General features: G+C 40.9%; 2 protein-coding genes and 1 long non-coding RNA gene across 3 annotated transcripts; 1 reads left to right on the forward strand and 2 right to left on the reverse strand.

Moving 5' to 3' along the window:
* Nucleotides 1–509: 509 nt before the first annotated feature.
* LOC136424241 (2-Hydroxyacid oxidase 1-like) lies at nt 510–11,235 on the reverse strand. The gene is made up of 6 exons (XM_066412775.1): nt 10,775–11,235; nt 9,745–9,905; nt 8,779–8,870; nt 8,102–8,260; nt 7,215–7,284; nt 510–813 (listed from the first exon to the last, which is right to left on the reverse strand). Exons 1-6 carry the CDS (start codon nt 10,795–10,797, stop codon nt 722–724), a joined length of 597 nt encoding a protein of 198 aa, XP_066268872.1. The 5' UTR covers nt 10,798–11,235; the 3' UTR covers nt 510–721.
* LOC136424242 (uncharacterized) lies at nt 6,018–7,109 on the reverse strand. The gene is made up of 2 exons (XR_010753840.1): nt 6,795–7,109; nt 6,018–6,297 (listed from the first exon to the last, which is right to left on the reverse strand). It is a non-coding gene; the product is annotated as an uncharacterized lncRNA (long non-coding RNA).
* A 6,259-nt stretch (nt 11,236–17,494) lies between the features above and the next one.
* LOC136423999 (disks large-associated protein 1-like) lies at nt 17,495–20,376 on the forward strand. The gene is made up of 5 exons (XM_066412399.1): nt 17,495–17,527; nt 18,066–18,222; nt 18,635–18,735; nt 19,982–20,056; nt 20,265–20,376. The coding sequence occupies exons 1-5, from the start codon at nt 17,495–17,497 to the stop codon at nt 20,325–20,327; spliced, it is 429 nt and encodes a 142-aa protein (XP_066268496.1). The 3' UTR covers nt 20,328–20,376.
* Nucleotides 20,377–22,602: the final 2,226 nt, after the last annotated feature.

The raw sequence follows: 22,602 nt of genomic DNA on the forward strand, positions 1-22,602 counted from the left end.
CAAAAACAACATACAATAAAGTTTAGACGCCCCCCATATGGAACAATCTAAGCCAAATACAACAGTCTTGCTCGTCATTGCCAAGTTTCAAAAAACGTCTAAAGATATATTTCATAGAACATCCAAGCACTACTTTCATCTGATTTGTTTGTTTTCCTTGATCTCCAATTTTCCTTTGATATTTGATAACAGAATAGTCCATACAATTATTATTTTTGTATAATTTTTACCTATTTCTTAACAATTTGTAAATTATGTTTAGCAGTGATCATATATAGCGTAATTGCACTTATTATGTTTGATAACTTAAAATTAATTTTGTATTTTTCCTCTTCTATTCATTAATTCCATTAGGATTTATGGTACAATTTCACCTTTTGTCTTTTGTGAATGTTGCTTAGTTTTGATTACTAGTATGTACAATCTAAATAATTCCTATTGTCAAGTTTAGAGGGGAGGCCCAGGAAAAGCCACATAGCCCCCCCCCCCTGGGTATTACCTGCATTTGGGCGAGGACCAATCAGATCGCGGCATGTTCTTTTGCCCTGGTCACTGGGGGATTCAAACTATAACTACTATATCCTAAATGAATAGCCTCTATATAGTATATTTTCATCAATAATGGACCAATAAGTCCATTAAGTGACTCAGGTCTGTTGCAAAGTTATTTTCTCCGGATCTGCTTCTCTTCGATCAGCGCTGTGCATCAGTGTAGCTTCTCCTAACTTAAGCTGCCTGGACAGTGGCGGCCATGAAGGTAGTAAGACTCGTGTACGATCAGTGATGGTTTAATGTCCGATACCCGGGAGCAACCTGCAGTGGGGAAAATTAAGTCCCAAAATAAGTTACACTTCATTATGTGCATCTCTGTCTAAGCTACCTGCATACTGAATATCATGGAAATCCATCGTTGCTATGTTCAGTTATTCTCCTTGGAAGATTTTGACAAAAATGCCCCTGCAGTTTCAAAGCAAGCTGGTAGGGGGCCCAAACCTACAATTCTATCTGCCACCAAAAAACCAAGACCATAGCATGTTCATGTCAAAAGATACAGAAAACGGATGTTCTGCTGCAGTACCAAGGTCACATACCAGGGGTCAAAAATCTCTTCCCAACACCTACCCATACACCAAATATCATTATATATTCATAATCCATCCAGGGGTTCTTGAGTTATGGCTGTTATGCTGACTACAAAAAGGCGGAAACACAGACACACACACACACACACACACACACACACACACACACACAGAGAAAACTATACAATCATGTGTTTCCATTTTTCACGGAGATAATAAGAAATCAAAGATGTCATACCTCCATGAAATATTTGCAGTTTCTGTGAATCTCTTATTTCATTCTTAACATAACATAACATAACATAACATAACATAACATAACATAACATAACATAACATAACATAACATAACATACTAGTAGCATAACATAGTGTTCGGATAAGAGGCATATTGCCTGTGAGATCCGCGTCTTAAGCTTAGACTCGTAACTTAGAGTTCAGAGTTTGTAATGAGAGTTTATGATGGGCTGGGTGAGTACTGCAGTCCCCTCCAGTGGTTGTCCAATTTTGATTTGAAAGTGTTCACAGTTTCGGCAGCTACAACATCCGAAGGGAGGTTATTCCAGGAGTTATTCCATCCCTGTGAATATCTTGCTGATTCTATCTGATGCATTTTTTTCACTGGCCGCCATAAGGCAACAGACATGTATATGATAATAGTCTTTATTACATATTCTTGCCCAGTTGGGCTAAATGCATATGCCATAGAGGACCACACATGGTCTAGAGATGCAAAGTGTAAAACATGAAATAATAAAATGCTACATTCTAACATCAAAAAGTAAAAACAAAACTGTGTACTACTGTTAATCTAATGTTGATCACCTAATACATTTGTAGTTTCTTCCCTTTTTTGAAACACCTGGAAACATACCTACATACTTTGTCCATTATGTGTTCATTTTTACATACATGTATACAATCAGGTATATAATGAAAGACAGGAAATGGCATAACTTATTCTGGGACCTTTGACCTATCTTCCTGTCAGTGTCCCTGATATCCCTAGCTCTCCGCCCCAAAACTTACCAGTTGACTTAAGGTTTGCAGGGCGGCTAATCCAGTGAAATTGACTTTGTACTATTTTACCAGTAAAGAAGTGAGAGAAAAAATATTTTGTACTGAATATTGGTAGCAAAGAACATAAGGATTCCAAATATAGTTTTTGGAACCATATGGTTGACGTCATCATGTTTTATTGCCCTTGTTATAAATATTTTCGAAGAAAAAATACAGAACTTTGGAAATTCCCAACAACACAAAACTTCATTTGTTTGACGGATAATGATAAAAGCTACAAACTGGCGCTGGCGCCAACGAAAATATTGTAATAAACTATATTTATAGTGAAATTATTGATTTTTAATTAGGTTTCAATTAAGTCTCGGTATCCGCCGAACCGCACATATCACCCCTTGGCGCGAACGCGAGTGTGAAGATTGAACGGTTCTCTTAACGAATCCGGCAATAAAAGCGATAATTTACCTTCACTTCTTCTTAATTATAGAAAATAAAAATGTGTTATGGCCATAAAATCTGCTAATCGGCCGCAAAATCGACGTTTTCGCCGCAAAATGCAACGAAACAGCACCAAAATTGCAGCGTGGATCCTCCATACTCGATTGACCTGTTGTGACCCCAAAACAGCTGCTAAACTCTCGCGAAGTCCCGCAAAATGCGAGAAACTGACGAGATCGTGAGTGTTTGCTGCCGTTCCCGCACTGTATAGTCGAAGGGCCAACGCTCTAGAACACACTTATTTTATTAAACAGCGAAAACGACGTAACGCGCCTCTCCCGTGAAAATACCCTCAAGTAGGCTCTTCTTTAACACTCATAGCAGAAAGTTGGTTTACTGCAGGCCCATAAAATTTGGTATACTTAAAGAACAAGCATTGGTGCGCCAACCGGTGGCCAACTTATTGGTGTTAAATGAGTCACACTATAAGAAATCATCCACTGAACATTGCGTATTTTAGACTCATTTTACGCCATTTGTGTTGGCTTGCAACAGGTATGTAGCGTTCATGAATATTCTTGAAAATCTCTGTGCTGATTTCCAGAAACCTTACCTTTCATTTGATATATAGTTTATTGTTTATTTGAAAACAGGAGAGAGCAGCACCCGTATAGAAAATGTTCACTTTGTTGAAAAACAGGACGCGGCGCCTCCCGCGTTCCGAACACAACTGGAACGCGTCGGAGGGGCAGAAACCACGGGTACTTGATGTTCATTTTTGTCACGGCGTCGTAAACACCAAGAATTCACTAACCCTCTTATGGTTCGTATGTTGATTCTCTCAAACTCTAGCTTTCCATTGGTAGGTAGTTTGATGTCGATTTAGATAGTTGAGTGCACGGCGTAGAATACTGAAAATGTCCACTCCGTTATGAAGACGCCGCAACTAGCGTGTTCTACGTACGCGCGCGGTCGCTCTCCGTGCAATCATGGAACTTCGCGGTCAAAAGTGTAACGGCGTTGTACGTTTGTCTTCCCGGTTATTACATACAATGAAACAGCCCGGTTCTTCTCTTTTTAGCGTTGTTCACACTCAAAGATATAAACAGATGCAGGTCAACTTGAACATTTTGTTTATATATGTGAAGAACAGTCAGTTTGTGATCAACATCATACAAGTTTGTAATGTGCTTTACGCGTACATACATAGATCAACTGTGGTTTTGCTGACTGTGGAAATAATCTGCTGATTGTGAAGACACTGAGCTGTCACAAAGTGCATAAAGTATTCAATCATATACATGTTTCCCTGTTAACCACAGACTTTATTTAGTTTGTGTAACACCAAATCCACTGTCCAAGAAAGTGACGGGCTTATCCCTGACCGATGCCGGTTGGGCCCGGCCCTTTACAACACCCCCACAAAACTCCTTTCTGCTGTACCTAGTAATTAGTGCCGTATCCGCTACAAATTTGTGCTGTACCCGGTGATTTTTGCCGTACACACTGAAATTTCCTGCCGTGCCCAGGCCTTTTGCGCTGTGTCCAATTGCGGGCATCGCACGGGCATAGTGTTTAGTCACTAGAAAGTTGTGTATAAAAACCATGTACGGCAACAATGCACTGTCTCATATACCTATGCTGACCCAACTTCAAGTTTTTTTCCCACACAATACTAACCTGGTACCTCCTATTTTTGGACTGACACAAAATATCAGATACTTTCTGTACAACAGTTGTCTTTTCTATAAATAGGAGCGTCTAGATTATGGTTGCTAGCATATCAGTAGAATAAGCCGCTGTTAACAAATCCCTGACGTCAGACCCAAATGTTCACCAAATTATCAGGAGAAATAGATGTATAATTGCAAGGAGGTTAAATATTTAACCTCCTTGATAATTGAGAGTTGAACAACAAAAATGAGTCAACCTGGTCCTTATCTTCTTGATCCCACCGCCATCACCGGCCCCGGTGTTTATTTTGTGGGTGAACTGTTAAAAAGTCAGAGGCTACCCTGGTTTCTCAGGGTGGTTTCTCGTGGCCGCTACTCGTGCCAAGGCTGTTCGATCTTGTGCCGTTTTAGAAAAACCCGGAAGTAGAATCGAATATTCGATGCTTGGCCCTTCGACTAGTACTCCCTCCCCCATGTTGTTTACGTGCCACGCCGCCTGTCAGCGGGCGGGCGGAAACATTTAAACATGGCGGCCTCCTCGTCACCTCAACTACGGACGCGCGTAGGCCGCCCCAAAACTTGCCCAGCCATGTACAAACCGTAGAAAATGGATATTGTGAAAGAATGGGGTATAGTTTGTATCTAAGCTGTGAAAGAAAAAGCTGGGTGGGCGGTTAAACCGTCCGCGGCTGAGGAAAAGTAGGTCACCTTCTATACCTTGCTCCAGTCATTTACACACACACCCTTCCATTCAATATTTGTTTCATCCGTTCTTTTTGCTTAGAATACCGATCGCTGCACGTATGGTGTTGTATACATATTGTACCTAAGCTACTTTTTCTCCCTTTATGTTTATGAAATTGTATTCAAACTGTGGGAGGTATTAGTAAGATTATATGCCTCAAGAATAGGACTGAAATGTATTTTTGTTTTCTCTGTTGTATGTAGGAACTAAGGAAGTGGAGGTGGTTTGCCAAGTGCGATCATGTGGTGGAATGGAAGAGAATGTTCAACCCCATATCTATATAATTTAAGTCATTCAAAATAAGCAATACATATATGGGTGTCATCCTTTTTTGTTTCAAGTATCAAGTCTATTTTGCACTGTACACCTATCAAATGTAAAACAGAATTACTACATGATATTTTTGTGTTTTATCAGCTGTAGGTTCTCCATATCAGTTGTTATCTTTTCACTTTTTCAAGAAAGATCTAGAAGTTGAACATGCATATTAAAGGCTGTTAACCAGAAAAAAAATCAGTGATGGCATTTTGACCGATTAGAAAATGAACAGTACCAGCAGGCAGTCCCACGTTTTGAGATTTACTGGTCAAAGACAATAATAAAAATCTGAGGCCAAAACAGAACAGATTTAGCTAATTGCCGTTGCTCTCTAGATAGGTGTAGATTATACCTAGAAACACTGAAACTGAGTCTTCAGACAGCAAGGCGAGTGTGGTATTTAAGTGTCAACTATGGCTGAACCTAAAATTATATCCTTCATGTGATCCGACACACACACACACACACTTGCAGCATTCATGTAAATTTACACTTGAAACCAAAAATGATATCCAAACTGCAAATCAGGTTACCCCTAGAGTGTGAACATAGTCAGCTTGTTTTCATGTTGGAACAAAAAAAATCCCCATCACTTGTGTCTCGCCCTCAAAATATGATGTAGTACCCTATTCTGTACGATACAACCCAAAACAAACCTGGACTTGAATTTTCTTTACCGGTAATTACCCCTACAATATTTGCATCGTGGTACAAATGACTGCAATACAGCACAACATAGCATAGCATATAAAGATTAGTTCCTTTATTTTTATATTACTGTTTCAGTGTTTGGAAAGTGATGCCATGGGGGGTGGGCTGGCCAGGCCATGCCAATATGTACAATAAAGGTTATTATTATCATTACTAATCATCACAACTGCCAAACTTCCATGGTTGCACAACAGCATTCTACTGTCTTTACTCTAGATCTAGTCCCAGTCTCGTCAGTGTTCTCTTTGCAAGGTTGGCCAGCGTCTTGCTGCGACTCCATGGCCAGGTTGACTGCTTTGACTCCGTATACCTTTACAATAAAATAAAAAAACACAGATTTTTTAGGACATACTCGTAGTAGAGAACACACAAGTTCCAGTTTGCACTGTAGTACGTAAAGAAGTTGACCTATCTTAGCGGCCCTACCAGCGGAATTTCAGTCGGGAGAATCAAGCTTTCATGCCGCCCACCCAACGTGGCCCCTCCCTTAGAGGCCGATATGACAACACTGGCGGCACAGGTAAACGGCGTACCGGCTTTAGACTGCGGACTATATCGGCTAGTGTCCCGCTGAGGTGTGGCAAGTAGGTACATTCTTGTAGAGAACACATTGCTTGTACGTTACCGAAGACTTCACTCTACTCAGTATACAGTAACCCCGTCCCCCGTCGCAATCTTATCATAACAAAGAAGTGTACAGGCACGAGCCCGACGAAGGGTCAAATTGGCTGACTTTACGAGATACAAGACCAAAAATAATATTTCGATAGGGTAGTGTATCCTCTGAAGATGTTTATGCATACGTACCAACGCTATAAAATCAGTTTTTCCGGTCAAAATCGCGTCGAGTTGGGCCGTAACTTGTGTACAGCATGAGAAAACATGGCCGCCACTCTCCCTCTCCACGGCGCGAATGCGCATGCGCATAACGCTTCCAGCAAAGCGGCTGCGCCCCTGTGGGAGCGCCTGGGACAAACATTTCCGCGTTTTTCTAGATAATTAATAGGAAGATTTATGGACCTTTAATGGTCAGAAATATATACTAGACGTATAAGCGCCACGATATATATTACTTTTTTAGCGCTTAGAGAGAGAAAATCAGCCGCCTTGACAACCTTAAGTAACTTTTGTATTGAGTAGATAAGCAACAGAACAACTTACCGGTACAATTGAAAAAAACAAACAATCATAACAATGTTCAATATAATAGATGAGTGTTTCACATACCTGCCTGTGCCATGGACATATTCAGCTGTTCTTTCATCAGTTGTAGAACTTGATGCACCCCTTCCGCACCCTGCAACAGAAACTTGTTATCGTTGAAGAGATTCATCAGTCACGTGTGATACAAGTTACAAGAATATTCATCAATTAATTTTAACCTCCTTGGAAAAGGTAACGAGATACGCACCTCCAAATTTTCGATGTCTACTGTACATCTTGACCACGGAGTATCCTAGTCTCGCGAGAACACGAAGATCTACACAAGTCTCGTCCTAAGTCTTGTGTTCTCGCGAGACTAGGATACACCGTGATCAAGATTCACAGTAGACATCGAAAATTTGGAGGTGCGTATCTCGTTACCTTTTCAAGTCCCTGATTGGTGAATATTCTCATAACTAGAAACTTGTTAATTTTGTACATCAACTAACTCAAAGATATCAATAAATGAAATTAATGAAGATCTTTATTGTATATACTTATCCATCGGGCTAACTACAGGTTACAAAAAAAGAAGGGTTAATAGAAAAATATATATGATACTATGCAAGCTGCATAAATTGAGTACGATAATCAAACATATGTAATCAGTTTTTTTTCTCGCGTCTTTGTAATGATGGCAATTTAAAAAACAGGTACTAGTAGGTTTGTTGTAGCGCCACAATGAAAGTAATTTTGTCCATATCACGCATACAAAATGGCAAAACAAACTTTGTACTTTGTATCTCACAGCCTATGAATTGGATCCCTCTCTTTTTTGCACAATCTACACTAGTACTCGACTAACAAAAAATGAGCTCTAATAATAATAGAGGGGGTGTTGCATGTCTAAGTGTTCATAATTACCACGTATTACAGTTTGCAAAAAGGCAAAAGTGTTTTTCAAAACCCACATCACAAGCGAGTCCCCAGAGGACAGGCCTGCCGACAAACACACATCGCGCTCCGAGCGCCAAGGCCTTTAGGACGTCCGTCCCACTGCGAACACCTCCGTCAACGTAAACCTCCGCCTTACCGTCCACCGCGCGGACGACGTCTGGTAGTGCATCAATCTGGGAGGGTGGTTAGATATGGAAGTTGAGATGTACAGTCAAACTTGCCCAAGAAGACCCCTCGGTCAGTCGGTCAGTCGGTCGGTCAGTCGGTCAGTCAGTCGGTCAGTCAGTCGGTCAGTCAGTCAGTTAGTAACTCATTCAGTCAGTCAGTCAGTCAGTCAGTCAGTCAGTCAGTATAAGTCAGTCAGTCACTCAGTCAATTACTCAGTCAGTCAGTCACTATGTCAGTCAGTCAGTCACTCAGTTGTCAGTCAGTCAGTAAGTCAGTCACTAGGTCAGTCACTAGGTCAGTCTGTCACTAAGTCAGTCACTCAGTCGTCAGTCAGTCAGTCACTCACTCACTCGCATTTGGGCAATTCTCTGACTGGCTGACTGCTGGTTATACAGTCCATGGTCACTAAAGTGGAAACCTCAGCCCAGTTTAGCAAAACCTACCCCAGGGTGTATTGTACATGTATAGGCCACTGAGTAGTGGTAAGGCTCTGCATGGGGGGAATGCCTTTAGTACAACTTACAGAAGCAGGTACTCCGTCCAGTTGTCTTCCCCCATGGTTGGACACACAGATACCGTCAACACCAACCTTTACTGCTTCTTTCGCATCCTCAGCTGTAAAGACAAGTTTCTTTAAAACTACAATTTTCTACCTTGAAGGTAGATGTACTTTTTTCTGAGCAGTAAGATACTGTATCAAGCAAAAACAGTTGAGTACAAAATACTCAATGTCATGTTTATACAGGTTAGAATATTGAAAGGCAAGCAAAATAGCTTTTAACCTTCCTTGCACTGCACTGTATATTCTCCTTTGTATTTCATTGTTATGTATTTATTACATTTAAAGGAAAGCTACACAAAAAATTGAAAACCCGTCTATGCTATGCTTAATATATTCCAAAGTCAAATTCTTACTTCAAGTTGTTTCACATAAGTCCGTCATAGTTCTGGGATTTTCCACAGTTTGCAACTTACGCCGTGCTGACGCCTTCTCACCTGATAATTGAATTATATGACGTCAGTGTTTCGAATTTTTCACCTGCTGATTGTATTATATGACGTCAGTGTTCTAAAATTCAATCATAAGATGAAAAATTTGAAACACTGACGTCATATAATTCAATTATCAGGCGAGAAGGCGTCAGCACGGCATAAGTTACAAACTGTTGAAAATCCCAGAACTATGACGGACTTATGTGAAACAACTTGAAGTAAGAATTTGACTTTAATTTGGAATATATTAAGCATAGCATAGAAGGATTTTCAATTTTTTGTGTAGCTTTCCTTTAAGTACAAACTAAATAAACATATAAACAAAGGCAAATCAACCTCAGTCTACATTTGTTTTTATTTCAGAACATGTTTTCTATTTCAGTATAATTCTTTTGTTTCAAAAATCCAGGTGCTGACAAATTAAGTTACTGTGGCTTGATAAAAAGAAACAATATGAAAAATCCATAAGAGCTGAAATGATTATTTATTCGCAGACCTGATAGGATTCCTTTCAGTACGATTTTGAGCTGCGTATTCTTCCTCAACCAGACTACGTCGTCCCATATGATTGGCTGCTTCAGGTTGTCACTCAAGTAGGCGGTAAACTCTGAAGAGCGAACATCTTTGGGCGCATCGTCAAAAGTCAGATTAGGAAGCCTGTAAGGGGTGTCGAAACATAGGCCTGGGGTGTTTGAACATAGAGGTGTCGGAACACTGGTGTCAGAGCATGTAGTGGAGTATGTCTGAACATAGGGGTGGTGGAACAGTAAGGGGTGTCGGAACGCTGGTGTCAGAACATACATGTAGTGGTGTCAGAACATATGGGGGTTGGTACAGTAATTGGTGTCGGAACATAGGGGACTGGGGTGTCGGAACATAGGCGTGTCGGGACAGTAAGGGGTGTCGGAACATAGAGGTGTCGGAATCCTGGTGTCAGAACATACATGTAGTGTTGTCAGAACATAGGGGTGTTGGTACAGTAATTGGTGTCGGAACATAGGGGTCGGGGTGTCGGAACATAGGCGTGTCGGAACAGTAAGGGGTGTCGGAACATAGAGGTGTCGGAATCCTGGTGTCAGAACATACATGTAGTGTTGTCAGAACATAGGGGTGTTGGTACAGTAATTGGTGTCGGAACATAGGGGACTGGGGTGTCGGAACATAGGGGTGTTGGAAGACTCGGAACATACATGTAGTGCCTGGTGTACATCGGAAAATAAGAATGTTGTAACAGTGGGTGTTGGAACAAGTTGTTGTTGGAACATACAAATGTAGGGGTGTCAGAACATTGGGGTGTTGGATCATAGGGGGCTGGGGTGCCGGAACATAGGGGTATCAGAACATATACAACTGTACATGTTGTTATGTTGGAACACAGGGGTGTCAGAGAATAGGGATAAAACCTACTGCATCTCTAACTGTGCATACCTGGGGGTGCTGCACTACCGATCTCTCAAACACTCTGTTGTTCAGAGTGGCAGATACATGTATGTAACCCGGGTGATAAATGTTAATGGTGGCTATACCTTGTGCCTTCTGCTGACTCCATCCGACTTTCAGGACGATTTTGAAACCCAAACCGAGGCTGGTCCACCGTTAGCCAGATTGCGGTGTATCCCGCGCTCTCGGCTCTTCGGAGCAGCTCCTTGGTACGGGCGGGATCGTTCTGCGGAATCAGGTAGAACCAACGGACCCCCTGTGGAGCGGACTGGGCAATGTCTTCCAGGGAATAGTTGGCAAAAGAGCTGACCACAAAAGCTGTGTTGGCAGATGTTGCACCTACAACGGACAAGTATTTTTTTCAACCTTTATTTAAAGGCACCCAGAGCATTTTATGAGACTTGAAAACTGGAAATATTCTAGTTGCTGTAATCTTTATAAAGTTGACATTTAATGTCACTGTTTACCACATTTGCGCGTGAATTTCTTGTCAAAAGTGCTCAAAAGCGGCACAAAAATAAGCTACATGGTGATCTTTTAGTTTCACGCGTTTTAGTTTTTTTTGTAAATAGACCGATACCATAGCCCCGCCCACCTCCGTCGAAACGTAGAAATGCAAAATTAAAACATAAAAATGCAAATATTTGACGGAAGTGCAGTCACTCTTTCACTGGTCAAATTGCTAATTGTGATGGACAGTCAGGATCGATCTATTAGGGCTTAGATTTTCTGTCAGTTCTTACCACACAACGACATCGTATCTTTGCTCCTTTAATGTCGATATGTAATGGTATAGTGTTATTGAAATTTACTATGTTGAGGAATGACTAGAAATTTTTTTATTCAAGTTTCAAGCCTCATAAAATGCTCTGGATGCCTTTAACCTTGAAAGTATACAATATACACTCATTCAGCCGAGGCCGTTTTTCAAGAGTTCAAGGGAGGAGGTCGGGTCCTTTTAACGTACCATCGGAAAATGTAACAAAAGTCGTTTTACAAAGATAACGCTACAATCAGTATTCCATAATCATATTCAGCATATAAAGATAAGTGGACGATAAAACATCATTTCCATATTCAGTATTCATAGTCCATAGTTACTCGTCGCAACATATTTTTGAATGTTGCAACTGAAGGCGCCATTCTCAAGTTTGGTGTCAGACTATTCCATAGAGACTTGTACCTGAGTAGAAAATAGACCTTCTATATGAGTGAATAGTTCATTAAATCCATTCAGGAATCCTACTAAAACTAGAAAGGTAACATTTGCAAGCAAATGCATACTTTAAGGCCCCCAACACAACACAAAAGACAAGGGATAATGTCCCTAATCTAAGTCCAAAATAGAATTTCCCAATTTGACCCCCTAGCACCCCCATTCAAAATGGACCATTCCAACAATATACTTCTTTTCCCATGGCATAGGCAGATAAATATAAAAACAACCTTCTTAATACCAATTTTATGACGGTTAACCTTTTGCTGTTGCCTTTTCGCCGTCCGGATGTGCGAGTGAGTGGTGGGCAGTGGGTGAGATGGCTACAGGCATGTCCAGTTGACTGCCCAGGACAGTGGCCGCTGTGTCCACACTGGACACATCACGCAGGACACGTGGCAACAGTCGGTACCTAGGCGGTCAGAAATGTACAAAAGCTTGAAAAGGAATGATCATATATGATGGAGACAAGAGAGCGTCAGTCTCACACTCAGTGCAAAGTGTCTCGCAGTACAAAATGTACAAAAACTTTCAACGAATTAAGAGGAGGAAAGAATTTAACTTCTTAGGACAGATACCCCATGGTGAATCTGAACCTTAGGTGGTCAAAAGATACAAAGATACTAACCAAATGACCAATCAATCAATCAATCAATCAATCAATTAACCAATCTTTCTCGTAAATTCTGGAAAAGATATCAAGTACAGCAAGAATACTACATCATTTGTCAACACGTATACGGTATATGCATGTCTGGAGCGGTGTACAGAAACTGCGGAATGGAACGAAATTAAAAGAAATGGAACTATAGAAAGTTGCGAAATGGAACGAAATGGAACTACAAACAGTGCGAAATGGAACAAAATGGAATTATTTTCCATTTCACACTTTCCGCACTTACATTTTTTTAAAATTTCATTCCATTTTCCGCTTTCTGTAGTTCCATTCTTTCGCAATTTTTTTTCCATTGCGTTCCGTCCGTTTCGTTCCATTTCGCACATTCTGTACACCCCTCTAGGAAAGAGGACCGAGCTCAAAGTCCACATCTAGACTAGGCTTATTTTAATCTCCTTGGGCTAGGAGACAAGCAGGGAACCGAAGACGAACTCAAAAGTTGCAACATAAAGACTGTGTTATCACGAAATGTTATAGATGTTAATATTTAAATTGAACGTTATCATTCTTTACTGTTACGTAAACGTAAACGTTTAATACCTTTGAAAAGCCCGCTGGTTTTCTTGAAGTGTGAACCCACTGCACGACGGAAAGCTGTAATACTCCCATACATCGCTGGGAAGACGCTTCTGTGCTAAAGACTTAAAGTCTTCAAGACGCGAGAAGGCAGCTCGTGACGCACAGCAAGACACAGAACTCATCTTGACTTCAGTTCAACGTTGTAAACACTGCCGGTTGGTTCAACTTTGACCGGTGAAAGGTCAAACGTTGATACCTGCTTACCCAATAAATGTCGCAGTCTGTTAGATAGTAGTACATTAAGCAAAGCCTATTGTCGTGTAAATTGCTGTTTTAAAAAGTTGGTTAATATATTTACCCGAGTTTGTTTATTCGTTTGTTGTTCTGAATATGAATATGAATTTTTATGAAGGATGATTAGGCATCAGCCCCTTGGGAACACGCGATTCGCGCTCCAACATTATATTATGCAACCTATTATATATATCAGGATTAGTTGTCGACAAATTACATATTGAAACGCTTCTTAAAGGGTATAAGACACCAATAGACTTTGTCGATATTGTAACTAAATCAAATAGAAGATGAGCGACACTTCATTTTAGATTGTAGACTTAACTATATAGAAAGAAATGTTCTTTCAAATGTATTAACGAAAAATTCCCATACTTTGAATATTTAAACGCAACAGATAAATTTATATTTTTGTTGCGTCTAGACAACCCTTGTATAAGAAACATTATCTGTTAATACATATCTACACATGTACAAAGAAGCGAGAAGAAGTTGACTCTACTGGATTAGCTTAGCTTATCACTTTCGTCTACCATGTATGTTTAAACTATGTACTGTATATATTTCACTGTATATGTCACTTACATGTTAGTTACGTTTATGTTAGACGACCTGTATCTAGCCCCTCGGGGCACGAATGTACAATTATCCTAGCGATCTATGACAGAACTACACGCTATAAGTCGTTTTCCTGATCGAATCTAACCTTGATTGTCTGATAAAATTCCAATGGTGTACACCCAGTGTACACCTGTGCTTCCTTGGGGACCGTACATTACTCATTGAAGGGAGTGTTCAAAAGCACTGCAAATAAAAAAATACTCTGTCGCTGTGTCACTCTATCATTGTAATTCGAAGTGTTATATTGTTTTCATTTTATCTCCACTGGAGTTTGACTACAAAGCAAATAATTCATGTGCCCTGCTGTCTTGATTATAAATGAAACACCCCCTCCCGTCTTTACGAAAAGTAAAAATGTCCAGCAGACGCAGGTCACGTCGCGCTAACCAATTGCCAGAGACTTTGGCTGCGCAGTGCCCTTTTGATCTGGACAAAGTAGAGAACGTAATATCGACGATCAAGGACCCAAAGGGTAAGAGTACTGTGTTCTTCTTATTTTTTACTCTTCAATCGAACTTAAAGCGTAATGTTTGAAATGAAGCGTAATGTTTTTAAACTGGCGACTGATTGTGTTCTTCACTACGGCTCGTTTTTATAGCCAATCACAGAGGCTCAGAAAGTGTGTTGCCTTTTAGGTTCTTTAACGTTTGCACTGACTCTGTTATAGTTTCGAAGGGGGTTGTTATATAAAAAGTTCCATGGTAACAATGATGAAATAAATACCGATTGATATGCAAATTATTGGCCAAAACATGGCGACGGGGCTGTTTCATGTATAAGCCCTTTCGTAGGTTCGAGTACGCATGTGCAGTGTCAAAGGTGAAGGCCCTTGAGATGTAAAGAAAACCCTCCAGCAATTGTAAGTTATGCAAATCGAGACAATGTCGGGACGAGAACTGTTTGAAAGCCAGGGGCCTTCACCTTTGACACTGCACATGCGTACTCGAATCTCCGAGTCGGCTTATATATAAGCTAGTTCGGAGTTGCTACTACGCATGTGCAGTGTCAAAGGTGAAGGCCCCCGGCTCGTATACAGTGCTCGCCTGGACATTGTCTAGATTTGCATAACAACTGTCTAGATTTGCATGACAACGCCCCGACTGGCTTTGTTCACGTCTCGGGGGCCTTCACCTTTGACACTGCACATGCGTAGTAGCAACTCCGAACTAGCTTATATGATATATTTGTATATTGGCATTGTTTTCTATAGGGGCAACAGTCAATGCCATCATGCGCATTGTCAAGGTCGAACATGCCGACATAGCCGAGGACGAGTTCAAGGCACTTTTGAAGGTTGTCCTGTTGGAAGGACTGGACAGCGGACGGCTGCTTCGACCGCCCGGTTCTAAAGTAGGTCGTGGTCTGGTTGGACGGTTTCTGGTCAAAGCAACCGACTCCTGCGACGGCAGTCTTGAAAAGGCTGCCGAAAAGTTGGTGTACGCTCCAGAACTCACTAGTGGCTCGGAGATTGTCTGTGCAGCTCAGGACAATGTCGCGAACGGTGCTTCTCAAAAGATCAGTACAACACAGGAGGTCGAGAAGAGCAGTGAAAGAGAGTCGGACTCGAAGAAAACACAAAAAAAGAGACGACCTCGCCGAAGGAAATCTGTTGCAGAGATTCCGGATTTAGTTGCCTCAGTGGAAGACCATGGTCACCACGACACTGTTAGTAAACCTAAACGGGAAATTCCAACGAAATTAAAAGAAGAAGACAAGGCGCAAAGACCCAAGCAGGGCACAGTACCGTCGACAAGAGGCAAACGCGGAGGGAAGCCAGCAAAAACGGCAGAGCTCATAGCAGAAACCTTAGCCATAGAAGAGGAGAGCAGAGATCAACCAGAAAGGTACAGATGAACACAATTTAAGCATTAGTATAAGCTAGTTCACGGTTGCTACTACGTATGTGCAGTGTCAAAGATGAAGGCCCCCTAGACGTAAACAAAACCCATCTGGGCGTTGTCATGCAAATCTAGACAATGTCGAGACGAGGACTATTTACAAGCCAGTGGCCTTCACCTTTGACACTGCGCCTGCGTACTCGGAACCGCAAATGGGCTTATACTGGCATCGATCTAATGAAATATGCCAAACAGCACAGTCGCTTTTGTTTTTGAACTCATGTTTATGATATATGGAAGCCCGTTCAATATCAACTATTGCTGAAGCTGGTGTGTTACGGAAGCTGGTGTGTTACGCCTGATGGCGGTTATACCGGCTATATAGATACAGATACAGATACAGATATTGCAACTTCCGCCACCTGCTCTCATGAGCCTCGTTGTCTTTTTCTTCTTTTCCCTTTGCAATTGGCGTTTTTCTGTCTTTTCGCCTGTCTCTCCCTTCGTATCTGCATGCATCATGTATGTTTCTCTCCTTTTATCTCCATCTCCCTGTCTCTCTTTCTCTCTTTCTCTCTCCATCTATCCACCCACCCACTCACCCACCCACCCACCCACCCATCCCTCTCTTTTGTCTTTCGCATGTCAGTTACATGGTCATCGTCACTGTGACCAACACCACACACACTAGAATATTACTCAGCTACGTATCATTAAACATTGTAACATCAAACGCCAAAAAAATAATTACTCAAGCAACTGGATAAAGTTTTGAAACAGTCAGACGTTTCAGACAGTATCCACTGTCTTTCGTCAGTGACTAACGATAGGACTGAGAACACCAGGTTTTATACCAAAACTCTGAATTGGTATGTTAAAGAGGTTAAGACAATTTAGGATGTCTTGAAGTAGTCTTTAAAAGAAGATTAATTCAAGACAACGTTGTAACATCAACTTCCACATGTAGATACATTTCAATCACACTGATGAGACTTGTTCTAGAATAAGCTAGTTCGGAGTTGCTACTACGCATATGCAGTGTCAAAGGTGAAGGCCCCCGGCTCGTATACAGTGCTCGCCTGGACATTGTCTCTATTTGCATAACAACTGTCTAGATTTGCATAAGAACACCCTGACTGGCTTTGTTCACGTCTCGGGGCCTTCACCTTTGACACTGCACATGCGTAGTAACAACTCCGAACTAGCTTATACGAATTCTAGATGTTAACACTAGATGTACAACATTAGAAGTTACGACACAAATGCATAGTTTCCTATCATGTTCAGGAACAAACATTTCCTCAACTATGTCGTCACATTTGCGCTTGGCAACATTGAAACACAGGGTCCGTTCTATCTCTATAAGACTCACGAAGCTCGTTTATAACGGTGTAGATGGGCCCCATAAGCCTGAGTAAACATGGACCTTGCCTTGTCCTACTGTCGTCTGTTGGAGCGTTAAGTGTTCTGTATGTGTCTTGTAAATCTAGGCAGAAAGCCCAAGTGGAAAGTCAAGACGATGGAGTCCAGGAAGAGGTGAGAGTGAAGGAGGATGACGGCCAAGACACAGCCACAGGAGATTCTGTAGCACTAAAGGTGGGAAACAGCTAGCCTATACGCCCATTCGAGGTTCCGACTACGCATGTGCAGTGTCAAAGGTGAAGGCCCCTGGCAGGTAAACAGTTCTCGTCTCCACATTGTCTAGATTTGCATAACAACGCCCAGACGGTTTTTTTTTTTACGTCTCAGGGGCCTTTACCTTTGACACAGCACATGCGTAGTTGTAACCGCGAATGGGCTTATACAAGGGATTTCTTTGTTGGGCCTTTATCTATTTATTCTATTCACACTTTAAGAGGAAAAAAAGCGGTAATTCTTATCGTTATTCAAGGCGTTAGCCTGGGAAACTGACATGTTAGAAACCAGATACAATCGTAACGTTTATACAACCAGAAAACATAGCATGTTAAGCTCCAATACAAAGAGCCCTGAGAGGACTGTTATGGAAACTATGAGTTGAAATAGCTGTATGTAAAAAAAAAAAAAAAAACTTAAAAAAACTTGAGTACAACGATTCTGTTATTGAAAGGGCCCAAACAGTTCCTATTTTTCCTGATTTATCTAAAAATTGCGGGCTTGGAGGATGGTATCTCTATGACTAAACAAGAAACTGGCATGGAATTATTAGGTTTTAAACCAAAAAAATTGTTTAGGACGATGACCCACCGGATGATTTGAACAACACGTTTATTTTGGTGGAGACATGCAGCCCAGCTGCATACCTGCAGCGTGTTCAGGAAGTTAGGGAGCGCCTCACAGAACGCTGCGAAGACACGGAGAAGTACCTGCGATGGAACGTTCCATCAACTGGTAGGTGGAGTGTAGTCTGCGTTTATGAACAAATCTGCTAGATGTCGCTCTTGACAAATGGCAAGTGCAACCTGGAGCGTAGAAGTAATTTCTTCACAAGACTGAGTACTCGAACACTATGATAGACAAATACAAACGTAAAAGTATACATGTGCTGCAACGTCCCCTCTATGTATTCGGGTTGTAGTCTGTACCTCTCACTAAATCTGTTAGGTGTCGCTTCCGTCATGCAAATACCAAGTGCAAGCTGGATAATAAAAGTATATTTGTTTATGGGACTGAGTACTGAGTACGTTATGTCATGGACGTCGACGACAAAACATACCAAAAAGTGTACATTACATTTCTTCAAGCAGATTCCGATTGGGCAACATCTTAATCGAATTAATCAAAGTCTTGTATGTTGTTTCAGTACTGGAGCGTGTAAGGAGCGCCATTGGTCAGTCTACCCTCATCACGACCAATGAGAAATCGACCATGGCCAGGTTTGAGGCACAGTGCCGGGAAGCTATGGTGAGTATGTGGAGGTAGTTTCGTTGATTGTTAAACATAGAGGTCTTCTTATGATACCTTTAATTAAAGGAAACCCAACCAATATTAGGGCCCGGAAATCGGATTTTGAATGTCAATTCATTTAGTCATTTCTATACATGATTAGTTCAAACAACACTATTACAATGTATGGCGACGTCCATGATGCGAAAATACGACGTCGTTGTGATTTGAGAACTCACTGAAAATCGTCGCCGGGGTTTTTGTAGGCTCGCGAAACTAAGGGGATCATCGTATGGCAGGTTTTTGAGCGTTTTTAAGATGCTCAAAGTATGAAGTTATTACGCAAATGTGGTAAATAGTGTTAGTAAATGTCACTACCATAAAGATTTTATTTCCATATTTTGGACCCTAATATTGCTTTGGTTGTGTATATGTAAATACTTTACGTTTGGGACCGCATCTGTTAGCAGCGACACCTAACTACTTGCAGTGCATAACAGAACCAGTCAGAAATGCCCTGAGGAAGGTGGCAGACGGTCACCGAAACGTCGATGTGATTAAAACACTTCGTTGTATACAAAAAAAAAAAAAAAAAACTTTGTGGCTCCCAGTGACTTACCAACCTGATGAAAATGTTCACGGACTACTGAAGAAAACAATATTAATGTGAATCATTTTTATTTATTCATTATATTCATTTATAAGACTCATCCATTACAGAAAATGGCGGGGTAGACAAAACAGGTGATTACTCACCTCTACAAGTTGTCTCCCCCTTTACAAACAAACATTTGTCTGTTTGCGATTGCTCTCAAGCTATAAGTCAATTTTGACGAAACAAATTGCAAAGTATAATCACTAGCTTCTAAAATCATCACATTAGTAGCATTGTATATGTAAGATTTAATGTGTTTTTGCTCATTTGCTGGTTCTTTTGCACTGTTGCATAGATTTTGGCCAACGACAGAAAAACATTTACGGAATTGACTGAAAATTCCGTAAAAGACATACATGTATTAATGGTACTTGTTGATTGGAAGTTATAATGCTGCCTACTCGTTATGCATGTAGTTATAATGCTATGATAACTGTGTATCTCTGCTATATTGTATCTGACCCTTACCTCTTCCCTTCATGACCTCAATGAAAAGCGGCCTGCGTGCCGATTTGAGCTTCTCATGAATAAACAAAGGTTCAAACAAACTCGTAAGGTTTTCTTCCTTGAACGAACTTGTGTGATCTTATGCTGCATTTTTTCCGACAGACGCCAGGGGGCGACAACCCTTACAGACCCACGATGAACGACCTGGAGGCGTACTGGGACCTTGTCGAGCTGCAGGTAACTACGATCATGTAAACAAACAAACAGACAAACAAACAAACAAAACAAATAAAGTTATTTAACTTATTTATTAAGTGTAATATGTCCAGGAAAGCTGTAGACACAATATACGTTGTTGTTGCAATCATATTGATAAATAGATACATAAAAACACATTCATATTTTGTTTTCGCTTCTTACATTAATATTCTTTTCTCACGTTCAGGTCAAAAACATCGACAGCTTGTTCGACCAGGTACACCTTCTTGTCAAGAGGGAAGCCGTCTAGCTGATTTTTTTTCTCTGTATCCATGCGCATGTACGCATGATGTAGCTTTGTCGTTCGTATGTTTGTGATGTAATATAACGTTAACGTCACAGCAAACGTTATAGCTAGCAGTGTATAAAAGATGTAATGTTTTGTCTGTATAAGCTTGAGCGAAAACAGTACTTACTGTAACTTTGAAACACGACTGTAAGTATCACATATATGTATCAGCTACTTTGCAGTCTGCAAGCTTAAGTTACATATTTGTTAACGTTTGTAATATTCGATTTGAATATGAATGACGTAGAAGTGCTATGCCTTGTTCACTGCTAGCTTATAGCAAACTTGGTTGAGTGCCGGTGTAAACTTGAATGATTGTTTGAATTGATAGGTAAACATACACCATTGTACATTTTGATGTCGGAAATCTTCTGTGTACGCTTGACCGTGAATTTCAAGCTGTTTCATCATTTTTGTTGTTGTTGTTGCAAGATATTCATGTGTAGCTATAGACTGATGGGATGCGCATGTGTTCACAGTCAGTAAACATGATTTGCTGTACTTCCTTTTTCTTCGGCTGGGTGAATTTCCTATTTCTTGTCTTTCTCCGCAAAGCAAGAATTCTGCATAACTTCACTTGCAGTACAGATAGTACTATGAAATGATTTCCCAAGTATGGTGGGAAAGAGTATTACGGTAGAAAGACCTTGGAACTAGGTACTTTCATTTAAAAAACTCCATCACAACGAACCATCACACTATTAAAGTTATCTTCACTTCCCGGGATTTGTTTTCCTGGTATAAACATTACTTGCACCCTTCTTTTTCTTGGACATGAGTAGCTTTGCCACAATACCTGGTGATAAGCCTATATTTTCCATGGTTATGTAGTCTCCACCCGTTGCCTAGAATCCAGTCTTGTTTAGCTTCTTCCCGACGGTCCTACGCTTCCAACGGTCGCTACCGTACCCCGCTGGGTAGATTTCGATAGCCCAACAAGACAAGATTCCAGACTACTTCACTAGAGTTCGTCACTCTCAGAGATGTAGAAATATTAGAACTAGTTCTAATAGTTGCCTTGAGGAGTTAGGAAGAAATAACCGGATAAAAACTGACCATAACCATGGGTCAATCTTAGTTGAGCCAGTTTCTAAGTAAATGCACCAGCATTTACGTGGCCGCTAATCTCCAAGCAGATGTTGGAAGACAAGTATACTAAGTTAGCGACTGGTGGAGACTAGCTATAGATATCAAACTACGGGAGAATGATCCAACTGTGCCCTAGGGACTTATATACCAGTAGTTACAGTTACAAGAATATTCTTCGAACAGTGACTTGATAAAAGGTAGCAAAATACTAACTTCCAAATTTTCGACGTCTAGTCTGTACGTCTTGTTCACGGAATGACCTAGTCTCGCGAGAACACGAGACTAGGCCGAGACTTGTGAAGATCGTCCTGTAGTAACCAGTAGTTACGTATTGATAGCTGCACCTATTTTCCAAGCAGAGGTTGGGTTTCATAGTTTTTAGTTTGTCGTTTCAGGCTTTCTATTTTGACAGGTTTTCCTTACGTCGCCACTCGCCAAGCCAATCGTAATGATAAAGAAAACGGTTTAGCGACATTAAAAAATTTAAAAAAAAACTGACAAAATAGAAAGACCGGCTTGAAAACACCTAAGAAAACGTCCAAACCCAGCCGAAGCCTAACCTCTGCTTGGAGAGTACACCTATCCCCGCCAGTTTGAGATACTGTAAATGTAGAAATGTTCGCGGGGATTTAATTTCGCTGTATCGAGAAAATGGAGTGTTCGGCTATGGTTTTGAGTTTCCGTTTGAAACAATAGTAGCGCTACAATCATACAAAAGAACGGCTTTTCGCGGTGGTTTTAAGTTCGCGGTAAAGAGTTCACCGTGAAAACATAAAACCGCCGCGAACATTTCTGCATTTACAGTATGTGAGATGTATATGCGGAAACGGGATGGGTGTTATTCTGACGCATGTGTAACAGTGGGGTTCATTCGGTTGGACATTTCTGGGAATAAACAGTGTTTTTTTTGGCTGATAACTTCCTTGAGGGTATAAGGGACCTAATCTCCAAGCAGATAGATATATATATCGGTGACAATGACAGTATCTAACTCAAAGTATTATTATTAGACAACTGGACTGCTTTTGCCAGTTGGATACTGCCATTACCACCGATAGATCTGCTTGGAGATTATGATGGACCCTGGTTTAGTATTGGTTTAGTCAAGTTCTAGTCATGATATGCAAGAGGCCTGGTCGAATAAAGG

Source organism: Branchiostoma lanceolatum, chromosome 18 (assembly GCF_035083965.1).
Source record: "Branchiostoma lanceolatum isolate klBraLanc5 chromosome 18, klBraLanc5.hap2, whole genome shotgun sequence".
Lineage (NCBI taxonomy): Eukaryota > Metazoa > Chordata > Leptocardii > Amphioxiformes > Branchiostomatidae > Branchiostoma > Branchiostoma lanceolatum.

Bases quoted from the DNA above. Each gene is read 5' to 3' on its own strand.
- LOC136423999 (XM_066412399.1), top strand. From the start codon at position 17,495: ATGTGCAGTGTCAAAGGTGAAGGCCCCTGGCAG. The intron at 17,528-18,065 runs GTAAACAGTTCT...AAAATTGTTTAG, and splicing joins AAGGTGAAGGCCCCTGGCAG to GACGATGACCCACCGGATGA. The intron at 18,223-18,634 runs GTAGGTGGAGTG...ATGTTGTTTCAG, and splicing joins ATGGAACGTTCCATCAACTG to TACTGGAGCGTGTAAGGAGC.
- LOC136424241 (XM_066412775.1), bottom strand. From the start codon at position 10,797: ATGGAGTCAGCAGAAGGCACAAG. The intron at 8,261-8,778 runs GTAAGTTGTACT...CCACCCTCCCAG, and splicing joins TGGACGGAGTACCTGCTTCT to ATTGATGCACTACCAGACGT. The intron at 814-7,214 runs GTATGTGAAACA...TCCCCACTGCAG, and splicing joins TATGTCCATGGCACAGGCAG to GTTGCTCCCGGGTATCGGAC.